Consider the following 14,132-nt stretch of genomic DNA (forward strand, 5'->3'; position numbering starts at 1 on the left):
GCGGGAAGGAGTCGCCGTCGATGTAAGAAGTCTTCCGGACACGAGCTGGTTAAATCAGTCTCGCGGTGGGGGTGTGAACATCCATGAACCACGCGCGTTCTCGCGCACACAGTTGCTTTTTCCCACAAGAGAATTTAGTCGCCACCCGAGAAGTTCGACTCGCAACCATCTGTCAACCCTTTTCTACCTTTAAAGTAAGTTTTTGCTTCTTTTCTTTGCTTTTGGGGTTAACAATAGCAGAACAATAGGTTCGGCTTGGTGTTTGCAGTTATTGTTGAATTAAAATCTTTCAACATATATTTTTAAAGTTGGTTAAAGCGTTGCAACATTTGGTTAGTGGTTAGCACCAGATCTAACCTCATCGTTATTTCGACGGGCTCAAGTTAAAGTTCCTTTTCTTTCCCCTTTCTTAAGGGTGTGTATTAACACTACCTACGTGCTTGATATCAGTACTACTTCATACTTTCAACAGGACTTCGATCAGTTTTACTACCTGTTCCGTTAGTAGAAACGATTGATAACAATGTTGTTATTACTGTTGTTATTATTGTTGTAACTAAGCCATTAGTTGCACGTTACGCTGTTGGTTGAAACACTTGTAATTGGACGTCAGGTGGTCCGCAAAGTGCAGGGAATCCACGAATTTGTTGCACTATTACGGACGTTCAAAAGAACTTTCCTCAGCTACACAATCAATAAAGCATAAAGGAAATAAAAGAGCCGTAAAAGCAGTCAGGGGTTGTAAAAAGTAAGAAACAGAAACGTCTTGAGTTCTTTTATGCTCTTGTACAATCATTAGTTATTCATCAGGAGTGGCAGTAAGGGGAAACTCAGAAGAACGGATGGATGGATCATCACACGCAAGTTGTTCCATTTTCTGGGTTCGACTTTAACACCTCTGTTGTGTTTTTCCCTCTTGCCACAGATGTTTCATAATTTCCTCTGAATGGTGGGTCTTTTCAGCGAGTAGCTGGAGGTGAATCAGCCCATTATGTCACCAGTATGAGGTTTATTCATGCAACATTTTGAATCCTGTAAAGTCTTGGGTCACACCATCATCCAGCTGCTAAACATTGTTGTTTCTGCTGTTTTTGTGTTTGTACAAGCAGAATCATGACACGCTTGTTGTGGCTTAGCTTTAGCTGGAGGAAGAGCCATTTCCACCAAATCTAAAGTAAATCCGCTGCAACGCAGCACCACCCTGTCTGCCGGGCCGGCACAACAACGTTGCGTCTGGTTTTAAGGCAGGAATTTGGGAGGAATTAAGGGCAGTGATATGAGGATGATGTGGCGGACCTCACAGATGTGGAAATGACCATTTCCATATGAATATGATAGTTCCAGGAGGTGATGGTGGATGGACGCTGGCACATTGCCTGACTTTTGGAGTCCATCAAGGCCACGGTGATGTCAGAGCCATCTGCCACTAACGATGTATTTAATCACCTTCTGGGCCCCTGTTGTGGGTGCATGAGTAAACATATGCATATTCCAGTAAACACATTGTGCACCCTGTACATGTTTAGATGGTGATCGGATTGAATGGGATGGCTTTAGCAGCTCCTTCAGTGTTTATTCATCAAAACCTTTGGTTGTTTTGCATTACATGTACGAGGTCTTGTGTATCTGCTTCCTCATTTTACAATAATTGTTTACAGGAAGCAATAATCTCATTCTCCATGGCACGCTTTGCACCCTGTTTCCAGTTTGAAATTCTGGCTTCAGGTTTTTCAGGTTTAATAGAGTTTGCCGTGGCAGTTTTTGCTCCGACATGTTTGCCATCTAATAACTTAGGTTGTGAATTACTGTCAGAGGTTCAGTCCACACCAACAATGGATTTCATAAATAGGCTTTAAAAAATCTGCACTGCTTCTCACTGTTGAGACATAAAGACTAGCAATCTCCTTTAGAGATTATCCACTGGTCTGTTATCTCCTATCTGGCTTAAGCTTTATTCTCTGGCCATTTTTGTAAACATCAATTTGTACCGAGTACATTTAATAACTTTATCATTCATCTCAGCCAGCTTTAGACAGTTTATGTGACCAGACGCGACCTCCTCTTTACCACGTAGTCCGCATCAGAAACTGAAAGACCTGAAGGGGTTCGATCCTCCCAGAAGAACCTAAATCCTTTTGTGTGAACGGAGCGAGAGAAGCCTGACATCTGGTCATCCTTATGAAATCTTTTCAGATGTTTCAGCTAGCCACAATGGCTGCTTGTATTTCCAGCGTTCCCAGTGAAGGAAAAACTGGTTGTGGTAAATATTTTCCTTGGACTTTTGGAGTGAATCATGCCGCCGGGGGGTTTCTTCGGCGCTCCTACTGTTTTCTGTGTATGCGCTCTTGGTCTGACTTACAGGTGTTTCCCCAAAGGAACAAGTGACTCATTGCAAAGTTGCTAAGCAGCGTGTGTCTGAGTTACATGTGTGCACATGAAAAATGCAAACACGAGCAATGCAACCATAAAATAATGCAGACTGGTGTCAGGCGCCCAACCCCAACGTGTCATCTTTGGGTGTCTGGCTCTTAATGACGGGTTCATGACCTGTTGATCATGGCTGCCTGTATATCACTCTGCTCTTTTTCTATATTTGGCTGACAGTGTCTCACCTCTCATGATGATGTAGCAGATTACGTCCCTCCTTCATCACAGATTGTCTCCAGACATTCAAATGACAAAAAGCTCAATATTTTAAGATTGGTACACACTTCATTTTCTCTTCGAAGTGGATATCAAAGAAGGCCGACTTGTTTAAAGCTTGATTAAAGCTTTTTATCGTCCAGGCGCAGCTGTAAAGATGTTAGTTGCCCTCGTCCTCATTAACGCCGTCTCTTTCTTTCTTCCTCCAGAGGACCAGCCATGGGTAAAGGTTGCATAACAGTCACCAAATACTTCCTGTTCCTCTTCAACCTCCTCTTCTTTGTAAGTAATTGGTTTTTTTTTTATTAATGTTTGATGGTTATAAAGTGGCTATAGTAGCAGATATATGTGGTGTGTTCTCTCACAGTCCTGCTAGCTTCACTCTTTCATGTCTTTTATACATACCGGTATATAAAAACTGAGCCATGTGCTGCTTTGCAGTGAGGCTTATAAGCTTCCTCTTTCATGCATCATGCAGATAGGTGAAGATGCAGAGAGCATTGACTCGATCAGAGGCAGGATGCTGTATAATCCAGATGTTTTCTGCTTGTTTCCTCCTGCTTCACACCCATGACAATATGAGGGTTGAGATTAGACCAGACTACTTAAACCCTGTCTGCAAGAGTATCCAGACTGTTCCAATGAAGCTAAGGTTGTAAACCTAATTCCGACCTTTTGATGTGAGCACCCAACTGGTGTCTAATAGGAAGCGTGTGTGTCTGCGTCGGTGTTTGTCCGTGTGCAGAGATCAAGCCAGTGGAGGTAGGGGGAGCCAGGAAGTGGTGGGCTAATGATGGCTGCTGGGTGCTGCGAAGTCCCTCTGAAGGATCAGCTCTTAACCAGGACTTTAAGGACTGTTGTAGGCCCTGAGGGGGTGGCAGAGCATGAGGAGAAGCAGATGACTCAAAAGAACCTCTCATCTTTGGATTTTGCCCCATTAGAGTGGGACACATGGTCTAAATGGGGGTTCTTTTAATAACATACAAGTTGAGCTCTTTATAACCTTGTTTTACAGCCACAGAGGTTGAGGCTGAATATTTGTTTAGACATAACTTTAGCCCTTTAATAACCTTTTAGCTGGAATAGTTTCAGATCCCACCTAGCCAGTCAGAATTCTGTTTTGTAGAATTAGGTCTTCACTATTCTTACTGGAGAATAAAAGAGAGCACGCCGTTCGATCAAACCCTTTTGTGTGTTGCAGTCATCTCAATAAGGTGCTTCTCATTATTCTCCACAGGTTTTTGGAGGTCTGATCATGGGCTTTGGCCTGTGGGTCCTGCTTGACGACCAGAGCTTCATTGCTGTCCTCCGTAAGCGTTGCATCACACACACACTTGAATTAGTGGCGGCATTAAAGGAGATAAGAAATCATGTTGTAGAAGAGGAAATGGTGTGATAAGAATTCTAATTCTACGTACCAGGATTCGTTTCCTGACAATAGCAAAGCCACTTTCAAACCGCAGTTAATGTGTTAGTTAATCACACATACTAAGAAGTTAAAAGGGAAGCTCATATCGCCCCAGTTACTGTGGTATTGTCATATCTTTAAATAGACTGAGCAAAGTAAAGCAAGCCCTTTTAGAAGGCTAATTTGTTATATTATTTTGGTTGTCTAGCAAGTTTGATTTTTGTACAGTCAAGGCAGAGTGAGTGTAATTATACCCAGATTTGTCTCGACACAGAGGGACGCGTGGACAGAAAGCCTCAGCTGTCGTAAAGATTTTTTTATAAGCACTTGCTCTGTATTCAACCCAGATGGAGCTTTTGCTGAGCGCAACAGTAAAGTTTCCTACAAAATTCAAGCTTTGAGGCTCTGATCTGGGTTTTTCCCAACTTTGTTGTCATATTTACCATCTCATTCAATGACATCACCCTTTATGACACCCTTTTTGACTCCAAATGGGACAATAACATGTTCCTAATGTAACTATAACATGTGCTGGCATTGAAATTGATATAAAATGGGAGCACATTCGTTGAGCCTCCTCTGACTCTGACACTGCATCTCGATGCCACTGCTCTGGACTTTCTCTGAGGTTATTATAGAGCTGAGTTTGCTTGTCCTCACTCCAGCGTCCCAAACATAAAGGCAGCCTCGTGTCCATCACCTTTGCCAGCTTCTTTCCTATCATTATGATAATCCATCTGCTCCTCCAGAGATAGCAGAGGCCCCTTCACTTACACCCTGAGGATGTCCCCTTCAACACAGGGCTCCGTAGCCCTATTATATTTCTGTTTCTGGTTCCAAAGAAGTCGACCTCAACTCCTCCCTGTTTTCCATGTTACCGGGAAACTCTTGACACACTAATACAACAGAACCGTTGCTCTGTGAAGCTCTGTTTATTGACTGTGTCCCCACAGATATGGTAACATTGCCTGATGCTTAACAGGGTTCCTATATGCTCCTATATGTTTTGTCTCCACTATTCAGGGTTGCATAAGTAGAACCTCTTTTCTTTGTAGAACTTGCCAAAACACAGTTTTCCATATATCTAAATATAAATCAGTTTTTGGAAAGTTAAGTGTCTGCCAAAGATGATGAGGTCAGACTCTTTTTCCAAAGCCACAAATACTAAAAGGCAAGTTCTTAGTTCTCCTAAGGTCTGATTAATAAAAACCAACTCTAATTGATCTGTGTTTACACAGTTCATCTGTACATAACCTTGGTTCTTTTCATTTCATTCTAGCTGAAAGTGTGGCTCACTTCTAGAGGGCCCTTAATAGCAAACAGGCTTCCTATCCTTTCCAGATTCTTTAAAGCACACCATAATTCAGGCTTCTTTAAATGGAAAGTTTCATGGAAACCACCAAATGAACTATTTTAGGAGCAGAGACCTACATGGAAAGTTGCCATGTTACACGACACAGAGCAGCACCGCCACTAAACACACACCGACTTACCACAGAACACAGACGCTGGGTGGAAGCAGCTGAAACACACCTGGCACAGGCCGCAACATTCACTTCACTTTTAAAAGGTTTGATAAAAGTAGAGGAAAGCAGATGACCTGAACATGTGTTTAGGAAAACCTCTGTTATTCTGCTATACATTATGCTGTGGATCCCTCCTCTCCTCTCTCAGCGTTGACCAGCCACCGAGGCTTCTGCTAAAATAATTTCATGCATGTTCTGCTCTTGTCCTTCGGGAAGTCTAACAGTGAAGGACCATTTCAGTGCGTGGACATGTTGACGTGCCCCAGCCCAGTGCTGAAGCTGCGGAACACTTTCAGCATGAATTTGGCATGTACTCAACTATTCTCAGATAGTCTCAAACCACCACTCGTCTGCTCGACTCAAACGAACTGCCTCTTTAATGATGCGTCTGTTTAAACATGCATATTTTGTGTGTTTTTTCCATATTTGTTTAACCCTTGAAGAGCCTTTGGGTGAAAGGGGTTATTGGCGTAGTGTTGTTGCAGGTTGTAAAGTTTTATAGTGCAGGCTTGTGTTTGTACAGGCAATATTTTTGCAGCCTGTGATACAATTTATGCCTCTGCAGCTGCTAGAGCGCATACTGTACACGATGGCCGCGCAAGGCAGCAGTCAGGGCAGGAAAGGATTTACAGTGCAGTTTAACTGTGAATAAACACCTCAGCAGCGAGCGAGCCAAGAGGCATCATGGGGGGTCGAGGAGCTCCAGGGCCCGTCAGCCTTTTCATTCTTGGTTGGCTTCATCTTCATCTACAGACCAACCTCTTCCTGGAGCTCTCCAGAACTCAGATACTGCACACCCGTTAAATGTCTCCGGTTTATCTCCTCTCCAGTATTTCAATCTTCCCCTTCAGCACCCCCTCCTCCTCCTCCTCCTCCTCCTCCTCCACATCCTTTTTCTGCCAAGCTCTCCTGCTTTATGTACCAAATGGAAAAATAGTTTCATCTTGCTGGAATTTGACTTGTCTTTCCAGGCTCTGGTGGCTTATTAAAATGATAGTTTATAGGAGTAAGAGAGGAGCAGGCTCTGAAATCAGTGTTTGCCTTTCTTTCTGCCTCAACGCCTCGATGAACACGTACAGACGCTGCACTCGCGGTTGATGAAAAGCCCTTCAGCTGCTTGTTTCCCCAACATGCTGAATGATTGCAGGAACGCAGTGGCAGATGAAGTACTAAGTTGATGTGTTCTGATTTTTGCAGAGGAGTCATCAGACACAGTGAAAGTGGCTGCCTACATCCTCATTGGAGTGGGCTCCTTGTCCATGGCTCTGGGCTTCTTTGGCTGCATAGGGGCCATCTATGAAATCCGCTGTCTGCTGGGTTTGGTGAGGACTCTTATCCACTCTGGAAACAGTATTTTTTTTCCCTCAATGTAAATCTCGTCTTTTTTCCGTGTGGAATCTGCGACCTTAGCCAAATATAGTATGGGACACAACTGCACAAACCTGCTTGGAAGCTCCCGTAAGAGCTAAGATCTCATGATGAATTGCTGCTGGCAGTAACGTGTGATTATCTGTGGGCGGGGGCCTCACAGCATGTGTGGGTGCTGTTAGCCTGTCAGATACAGGGGGTGCAGCAGGAGTGGGGACGGGTGCACCCCCTCGATGGAGTTAAACCTGCTGGGGGTTAACGACAAACTGCTGTGACCTACTTCTCCCAGTGACAGTGACCAGCTGGCAGGCCCCCATCTCAACACGCACACACACACACACACGCACACACAGACACACACACACACACACACACACACACACACACACACACACACAGAGCACCTTCAGGCCCAGTAAAGGCACAGATGAGCCTGTGGAAGAATCCCTGAAAGATTAAACTGTCACAGTATTAACTAGCAGGAAACAGAGACATTTACGAGTTAATCATTAATTGAGCTTTTTCCTCGTATCACACACTTTCTTTTGAGTCAAAACTTTCTAAAGTCTCATAAATAAGAGAGCGCCTTCTTGACACTCCATTAAACTTTTGTTCTATGAAAGTATTTTATTGATTTCCTGCAGAAACTGTTTTTGTTTTGGGATTAACTTATTTCTAAGGGCATTTTTCTTTGTCACCCACAGTATTTCACATGCCTGCTGCTCATCCTGATTGGCCAGGTCACTGCTGGAGTTCTCATTTACTTCCAAAGAGATCAGGTAATATATTACTTTAAACCTCTTTTTCCTCTCAGTAAATTTTTTTAGGCTTACATTTGCCTGCCTTTTCTGCCCCATTATCCCACCACACCTGGAATCTACAGGGATCTGTGCTTCCACTCTTATCTATGAATGCCGTCTTTATTTTGAAGCTGATGTGAAGTGTAGATCTGTTGCTTTGTGAGTGGAAAATGACTAGAACGTAATGAATGGGTGATGGTTGTAGATAATGTCGAGAGCAGAGAGAGCTCCTCTACGAAAGGTTTCGAATTATGTATTGTAGGATGTAACTGACCAAAGATAAGATGAGATGAATTATGTTGCCGAAACAGAAACGTTGAGGTCTACAAAGAGGTCTTGGTGTAACAGCGCCCCCTCTAGGTGTGTTTGTTCTATGATGTGGTGTGTGACACGAACCTGTACAGCCAGACGGCCAGTTAGTAGCAGCATGATGGCAGAGATAAACACAGGATTACCCATTTGGTTCTTTCCTCAGGGATATTTAGTGATAATTTGCTCTTTCAAGTCTCTCCAACATAGATGGATGCTAATTATAGGCCCTCGTATCGTCTCATCAAACTATCCTCGTTGACTTCAAAATCAAAAATCCCTTTATTCCTCTGCCTCCTCCATGTGGATGTCTTTAGACTTCAGAATTCAGCCGAATGTTCCACTTTTCTGTCCTGTGACCTTAAAGCGAGGCCAAAAAGAACCAATAAAATGCAGTTCCAAACTCAGCTCAGTGTCTGTGTCCAGAAAACATTGACCTACTTAAGATAATTCACAAACCCGTCATGGCCCGGTTTCATGCAGGACCCATTTCCTTCTTCTTCTTTCGCCGACATTACCACGACATAAACAGACCGACCTACACACACAGGAAGAAGCCAGGATGTAAATAATAATGCCGTCTTCCTTTGTTTTATCTTTAGTTCTGTGGTAACTAAAACAGGTTCTCACATGAAAGTGGTCAAATTATCAGCACTGAATCTGAGATCAGCGCCGCTGCCTTCGAGTTGATTCGAAATCTACTATTATGTAGAAAAAGCTCATGCATGTTGCTACATGAACTTTCACTGCTGCTGTTGTGGGTTTTAAACCGTCCTGCGAGTAATAGAAGACGCCTGAATAAAAGCAGCGCCCGCGTTTGTTTGGACGGAATGTGTGAGGGGTGTGTTGTGTTGATCACTCCAACTCCTTTAGACCAGTTCTGGGCTCTGAACCTCTGATATTGCCTCAGCTGTTTACCCTCCAGCGTGCATGTGCGTGTGTGTGTGTGTGTGTGTGTGTAGTTCTGGAGCTGCTCCCTGTATTTAAGGCTCACCACAGGCCAGGGTGGTGCCCTTTCCCAGAATAGGGAGAGGCAGCCACTCATCTCCTGCAGAGCTCTGACGATACATCGCTGCCATCGCTCTGTGGTCTTCCCCACATTGACGCAGGACCACGTGTCCCTTCAGCCGTGTTTGTTCACTGTTTTATGTCAGGATTCGTGTAGACGCTCAGAGCTGCTACCCTTGGAACCCTGGACATGTTTTAACCTAACGTATGGAATCATCTCCGTCTCATTTCAATTATGTCCTTATATTACGATCTCCCCTAGTTGAAACACGAGATGTCCAACATCATAAAGGACATGATCGTCAACTACACTGGTGTGAACAGGACTGCCGAGCACACGTGGGATTACGTCCAGAAGTCGGTGAGATGCTGCTACGTTGTCCCTGTTTTAATGCAGCAGATTCAGAAATCTGAAGTGTCTCAGCTGAACTGTAAGAATGAGCGTTTCAACAAACTTATCTCCTTTCTGAGCCGGCAGCAGTTTGAGGCTAAAGAAGAGTATTTTATTATTGATAGGTTTGCCTTCCTTCACATCTTCAGGTTGAAGGTTTTGCTCCTTACTTGGCACTTTCTCTGTCCTCTAACCTGTCACCTGTCATTCCCTCCTGTGCATGATAAAAAACCTTCTCCATCAGATGAAGTGCTGTGGGTGGACTGGGCCTGGAAACTGGTCTGACAACCTCAGAATCAAGAACAGCTCCCAGAACCTCTACCCTTGCTCCTGTCGCAACGAGTCCCTGCCCGGCTCAGACATCAAGCTCGAGGGCCTGTGTGAACACCTGTCCGCGGATCTCCCCGTGTTCGAGACGGTGCGTAACACCCTGAGCTCCACCGAGACTCATCAGCGTCTCTACTTGAGCTAATCTTAGATTGGAATTCCACACCTTGTGATTTCCTCAGACTCATTTTCCTCCTGAAAATGGGGGAAAAGTCCGGCGTGTTTGCACAGCGTGATTCTGTTGCGAGTAGAGGGGAAGACCTATTGTTCTGCTGTTCGGGCTGCGTGCTTCAGAAGCTCCGCTCTCCACATTTCCTCAGCTCAGCCAAGCCCTGTTATTCTTCCCCTCACTGACTCAATCCAAAGTCAACAAGCTGTGTTTTGAAAAGGCTCTCTTGATGTCCGCCTCGGATCACGGAGACATTCGTCTTCCTCCTGCACATGGGCCTCCAACTCTGTCCTCTCTCCTGCAGGGCTGCATAACCAATGTGGAGAAATGGCTCCTGGAAAACTGCGGAGTGATCTTGGGAATCTGTGCCGGGGTGGCTGTCATTGAGGTACAATCCTCTCTATTCTCGAACCGTAGTGATGCTTTAACATCCTGGCTACAGGTGTTCCTCTCTGAATACTCAGCAAGACGTTACAGATTAGAATGAAGGGATTTGTACACAGTAAGACTCATTTGCTAGCATCAGAATGCTAATTTGTTTAATTAAGAAACCTTAAAAAAGATATTGTTTTGTTTTTTTAATTTGGCTGCAGATTAAAAACTGTAGTTTGTTTTAAGAGGATTTTAAGGCAGGTTGACCGGTGAGTTGTGGCAGACATAACTGAGCTGAGTGGGCTTTATTTCCCTCAGCTCCTCGGGATGATCCTCTCCATGTGTCTGTGCAAGAGCGTCGTCCAGGAGGATTATAGCAAGGTGCCGAAGTACTGAGGTGAAGACAGAGGCAGCTTCCCAGCACACGCACGGACGGAGGCCTCGCTCTCGCCCTCTGCTTGCCCCTCATCCTTATACGAACACACATAAATTAAGACGGCTGTCTCCACCTGCCTCAGCAGCTGTGCAGACCTCACAACCCACACATGCAGAGCACACACAGCTCACACTCCACTCAGACTTGCTGGACTTCAGACATTTCAGTTTGGGATTTTCTGTAATTTACTTTTTGTTGGGTCAGTTTATCTATTTGTCATCATTTCTTGACCTCGATGAAGCGCTTGCTATGGTAGAAGAAAGAGCACTTTAGTTGTGTTTGTTAACGGGGGGGCGTACAGGGACGGGACAGAGATGGGGGGTGGGGGGAGCTGTGAGGATTATTGCTACAGCGTGATTCTGCAGCTGCTATTTTTGGTTGAGGGTGGGGCAGCAGCCCATGGCTTAGCCAGGGCAGGGCCCCTGTGGTAAAGGCTCTGACTCCTTTCATCAACCCAGCAACCCAGCAGATCTGCCATTATCCTGCGTTCACACCCACCACTGGGGTGGCGTCACGTCTCTGCGTCCCTCTGGGGTGTGACTGGTTACCAGTAGCTTCCCGAAATGACTCGTTTTATAACATAAAAGTGTTTGTATGACATGTTTTTTTTTATATCTTTGTGTTATCTGTTATGTTGTTTTACAACTGTACATATGAATTAAGCAAGGGAGTTACGGCATTTCAGCCTTTTGTATGGGAACGTCTCCCTCACGCTTTTATTTTAAAAGTCCTGCTTGTCATTTCCTGTCTGATGCTATTCATGTTCAGAGAGCTGTCGCAGCAGCTTGTCAGCGCAATTTAGGCCTGAATCAGAGAAATTGGAAGCCACGTTTTCATTTCTTTACCACCACAGGAGTTTGTAAAACACACCACGAAGTCTCTCATCAAGGCAGTGACATAAGAAAATGCGAGCGGTGCGACCACATTGTGTTTTCCCTTCTTGACATGTTTGTTTTACTAGAAGAACAAGCGAGGGAAATGTCGTAAGCCAGCAGTGATTGTATATTTCAGAAGCCACTATGACCAGACGGCAACGGTTCATTAACTCGGGCTTGTCTCTCCTGATTTTACAGCAATGACTCCGAGTTTCCCCATCCCAGATTTTCCACGTCTCAGTTCCTTGATATCAGTAGAACAGTTTGTTTCTCAATGGAGCGTTTTCAATTCCAAGTTTTTCATGCCACATTTTAAGTCATTTTAGAAACACAAAAGGATGAAATCAGGCCATTAAAATGTATTTGTGTGGGTTTCACTCACACTTTTCTTATATTCAACTTAAAAAGTTAATTTAACTCAATCAGATGAAGGGTTTTTACTGTATATTCAACTAGAGAAAGTAGTTGTGGAACTATATTCTATGTTTAAAAACGATTGTTTCTTTTGATACGATTGATACTTTTGAAAACTCTTAATAAAACTGGACGAGAGGATCCTTTCAACACTTTCTTTCATTTTGAACAGCACAAACGTGGTGGTGGTTTATGTTCTGTAGTACCTCTAGTGACCGGTAGGTGGCAGTATTGAACCACGTTGAGACGTGCATTTGGCCAGTCAAGACGATTTATGTGCAAATTAAAATCTTTGTCTTAATGTAAAATTTATAGATATTACAACATATACAACAGATTTATATTCAATTCCTGCTTGTACTCCCCACAATTGACTCATTTATTTTTAGTGTTTTATATTAATTATGCCCAAGTGACAGACTTGCTTATCATTCATTCTTTTTTGGGGGGGGGGGCGGGGGTAATAATTGCAAAAGCAGTTACCAGAAAAAGCAGTTATAATGATGTGCAGTGCCAGAAAACAATTTAAAAATGCAGTTGCACATCAACCTTTCTGTGCTGGCTCTCAGCCCCGGTATAATGAGCAGCTTGGTGTTCTCTCAGGGGACTGGACATAACTTAAAGGGACGTGTGTCATTAGGGAGAAACGTCCGAGTACAGCAGCAGCATGTCGCCTCATCTGTGACACCTCCACAGGTCACACATGGTTTTCAGTCAAAGTGTTACTGGATCCAGGCGTAAGGCGGAAAAAAAGAAGTAAAATGAATAATGTGCTGTGATTAGGGATAATGGACTCGTCATAACTGTTGAAAAGTGTTACAGATCATTGTGCGCATATGCTCATTGTACAAACACAACGAGGAAGCCCCCCCCCCCCCCCCCACGACTGTCAGTCAGTGAGCCCCGATCGGGGGGAGTGGGACAGATGATGAGCCCACGGAGACCTGGTGAAATAAAAGCATCAATAATGAAGCTGCCGCACCATCGGCGAGCACAAAGTAACCTGCAGAGCTTCACCCAGACTGTTGATAAAGCATGCCCCCCCCCCCCCCATATATATAGATGTAAAGATGATGTCATGGACTCAAGTGCGATGCACATTTGCAGGAGGACCTCTGTAGCTATTTGCCTCCATGTTTACTGGCGGCGTTCTGCTGCACCTGATGGCTGCCTCCTCCCAGCACTACCCCCCCCCCCCCCCCCCCCCCCCCCCCCCGCCTCCCACAATGGAACCCGTCCCCACCTGCAATCCGACCCATCTGTCTGGTTTCCCTGCTTTTAATCTGCGTCGGGGATCATATATAAACAAACGGCGCTCCCAGCCCCCGCCTGCTGGTTATGGGTAATAACATAACTGGCCGGCTGTATTCCCAGACTCGTTCAGATTACTTCTGTGCCCGAGGACCTCTAATCATAAATGAGCAGTGTGAGTCACAGCCCTCGTACAGGATGGGCCCCGTTCCCTCAGCTGTTTAAATTGTCTCCGTGACAGGCTGAAAGGTGACAAGTGGCTGCAGGTCAGCGGGTGTCCGCCGCCTCATTTCCTGCCCCGCGGTCTGTCCAGTCCGGCGCCGCAGAGGAATGATGACACAGGAGCACCTTCCTCTTCCACGCTTCATCTCTCTCCTCTGGGATAATCCACTGTGATGAGCTCTGCTCTCCACGCTGCCTCTCTGGCCCTTTAGTGAAGGGGGTGGGGGGGGGGGGGGGGGCTCTCGCATGCGTCCTGTCATATGGAGCCTGGCCGAGCCGCTCTTGCCCTCAACATGCTCAATCCCGTGTTTTCATAGTTCTGTCTGGCCTTTTTTCTGTACTTTACTACAATTTGCATGTATTTATGATTAGATTGGGGAGGACAGATGTGTACTTCACTTTGATTTATGCCTTTTATTCCTTTTTTTTCAGACTGGCTCACCTTGGGAATGTTGAAAAGGCTTTTATTGTTACTTTTGAGCTTTGGGTACTTTTACATAAAATCATTTTTCCCATTTATGGTAATTCTGTCGGTTTAAGGCACTCCAGTCCTCCTCTGACAGCCTGTGGTCCAGTTGACCTCTGACCCTCAGCAGAATGGGATGGAGCGAAG

At 44.9% G+C, this 14,132-nt stretch overlaps 1 protein-coding gene across 1 annotated transcript; it reads left to right on the plus strand.

Annotated features, from left to right (window-relative positions):
• Nucleotides 1-37: 37 nt before the first annotated feature.
• cd82b (CD82 molecule b) lies at nt 38-10,953 on the plus strand. Its single transcript, XM_057051597.1, has 9 exons — nt 38-194; nt 2,853-2,925; nt 3,881-3,953; nt 6,775-6,899; nt 7,650-7,724; nt 9,325-9,423; nt 9,698-9,871; nt 10,254-10,337; nt 10,640-10,953. Exons 2-9 carry the CDS (start codon nt 2,863-2,865, stop codon nt 10,715-10,717), a joined length of 771 nt encoding a protein of 256 aa, XP_056907577.1. The 5' UTR covers nt 38-194; nt 2,853-2,862; the 3' UTR covers nt 10,718-10,953.
• The last annotated feature ends 3,179 nt before the right edge of the window (nt 10,954-14,132 follow it).

This window comes from Takifugu flavidus, chromosome 13 (assembly GCF_003711565.1).
Source record: "Takifugu flavidus isolate HTHZ2018 chromosome 13, ASM371156v2, whole genome shotgun sequence".
Lineage (NCBI taxonomy): Eukaryota > Metazoa > Chordata > Actinopteri > Tetraodontiformes > Tetraodontidae > Takifugu > Takifugu flavidus.

Bases quoted from the DNA above. Each gene is read 5' to 3' on its own strand.
- cd82b (XM_057051597.1), top strand. From the start codon at position 2,863: ATGGGTAAAGGTTGCATAACAGTCACCAAATACTTCCTGTTCCTCTTC. The intron at 2,926-3,880 runs GTAAGTAATTGG...TATTCTCCACAG, and splicing joins TCTTCAACCTCCTCTTCTTT to GTTTTTGGAGGTCTGATCAT. The intron at 9,424-9,697 runs GTGAGATGCTGC...CTTCTCCATCAG, and splicing joins GGGATTACGTCCAGAAGTCG to ATGAAGTGCTGTGGGTGGAC.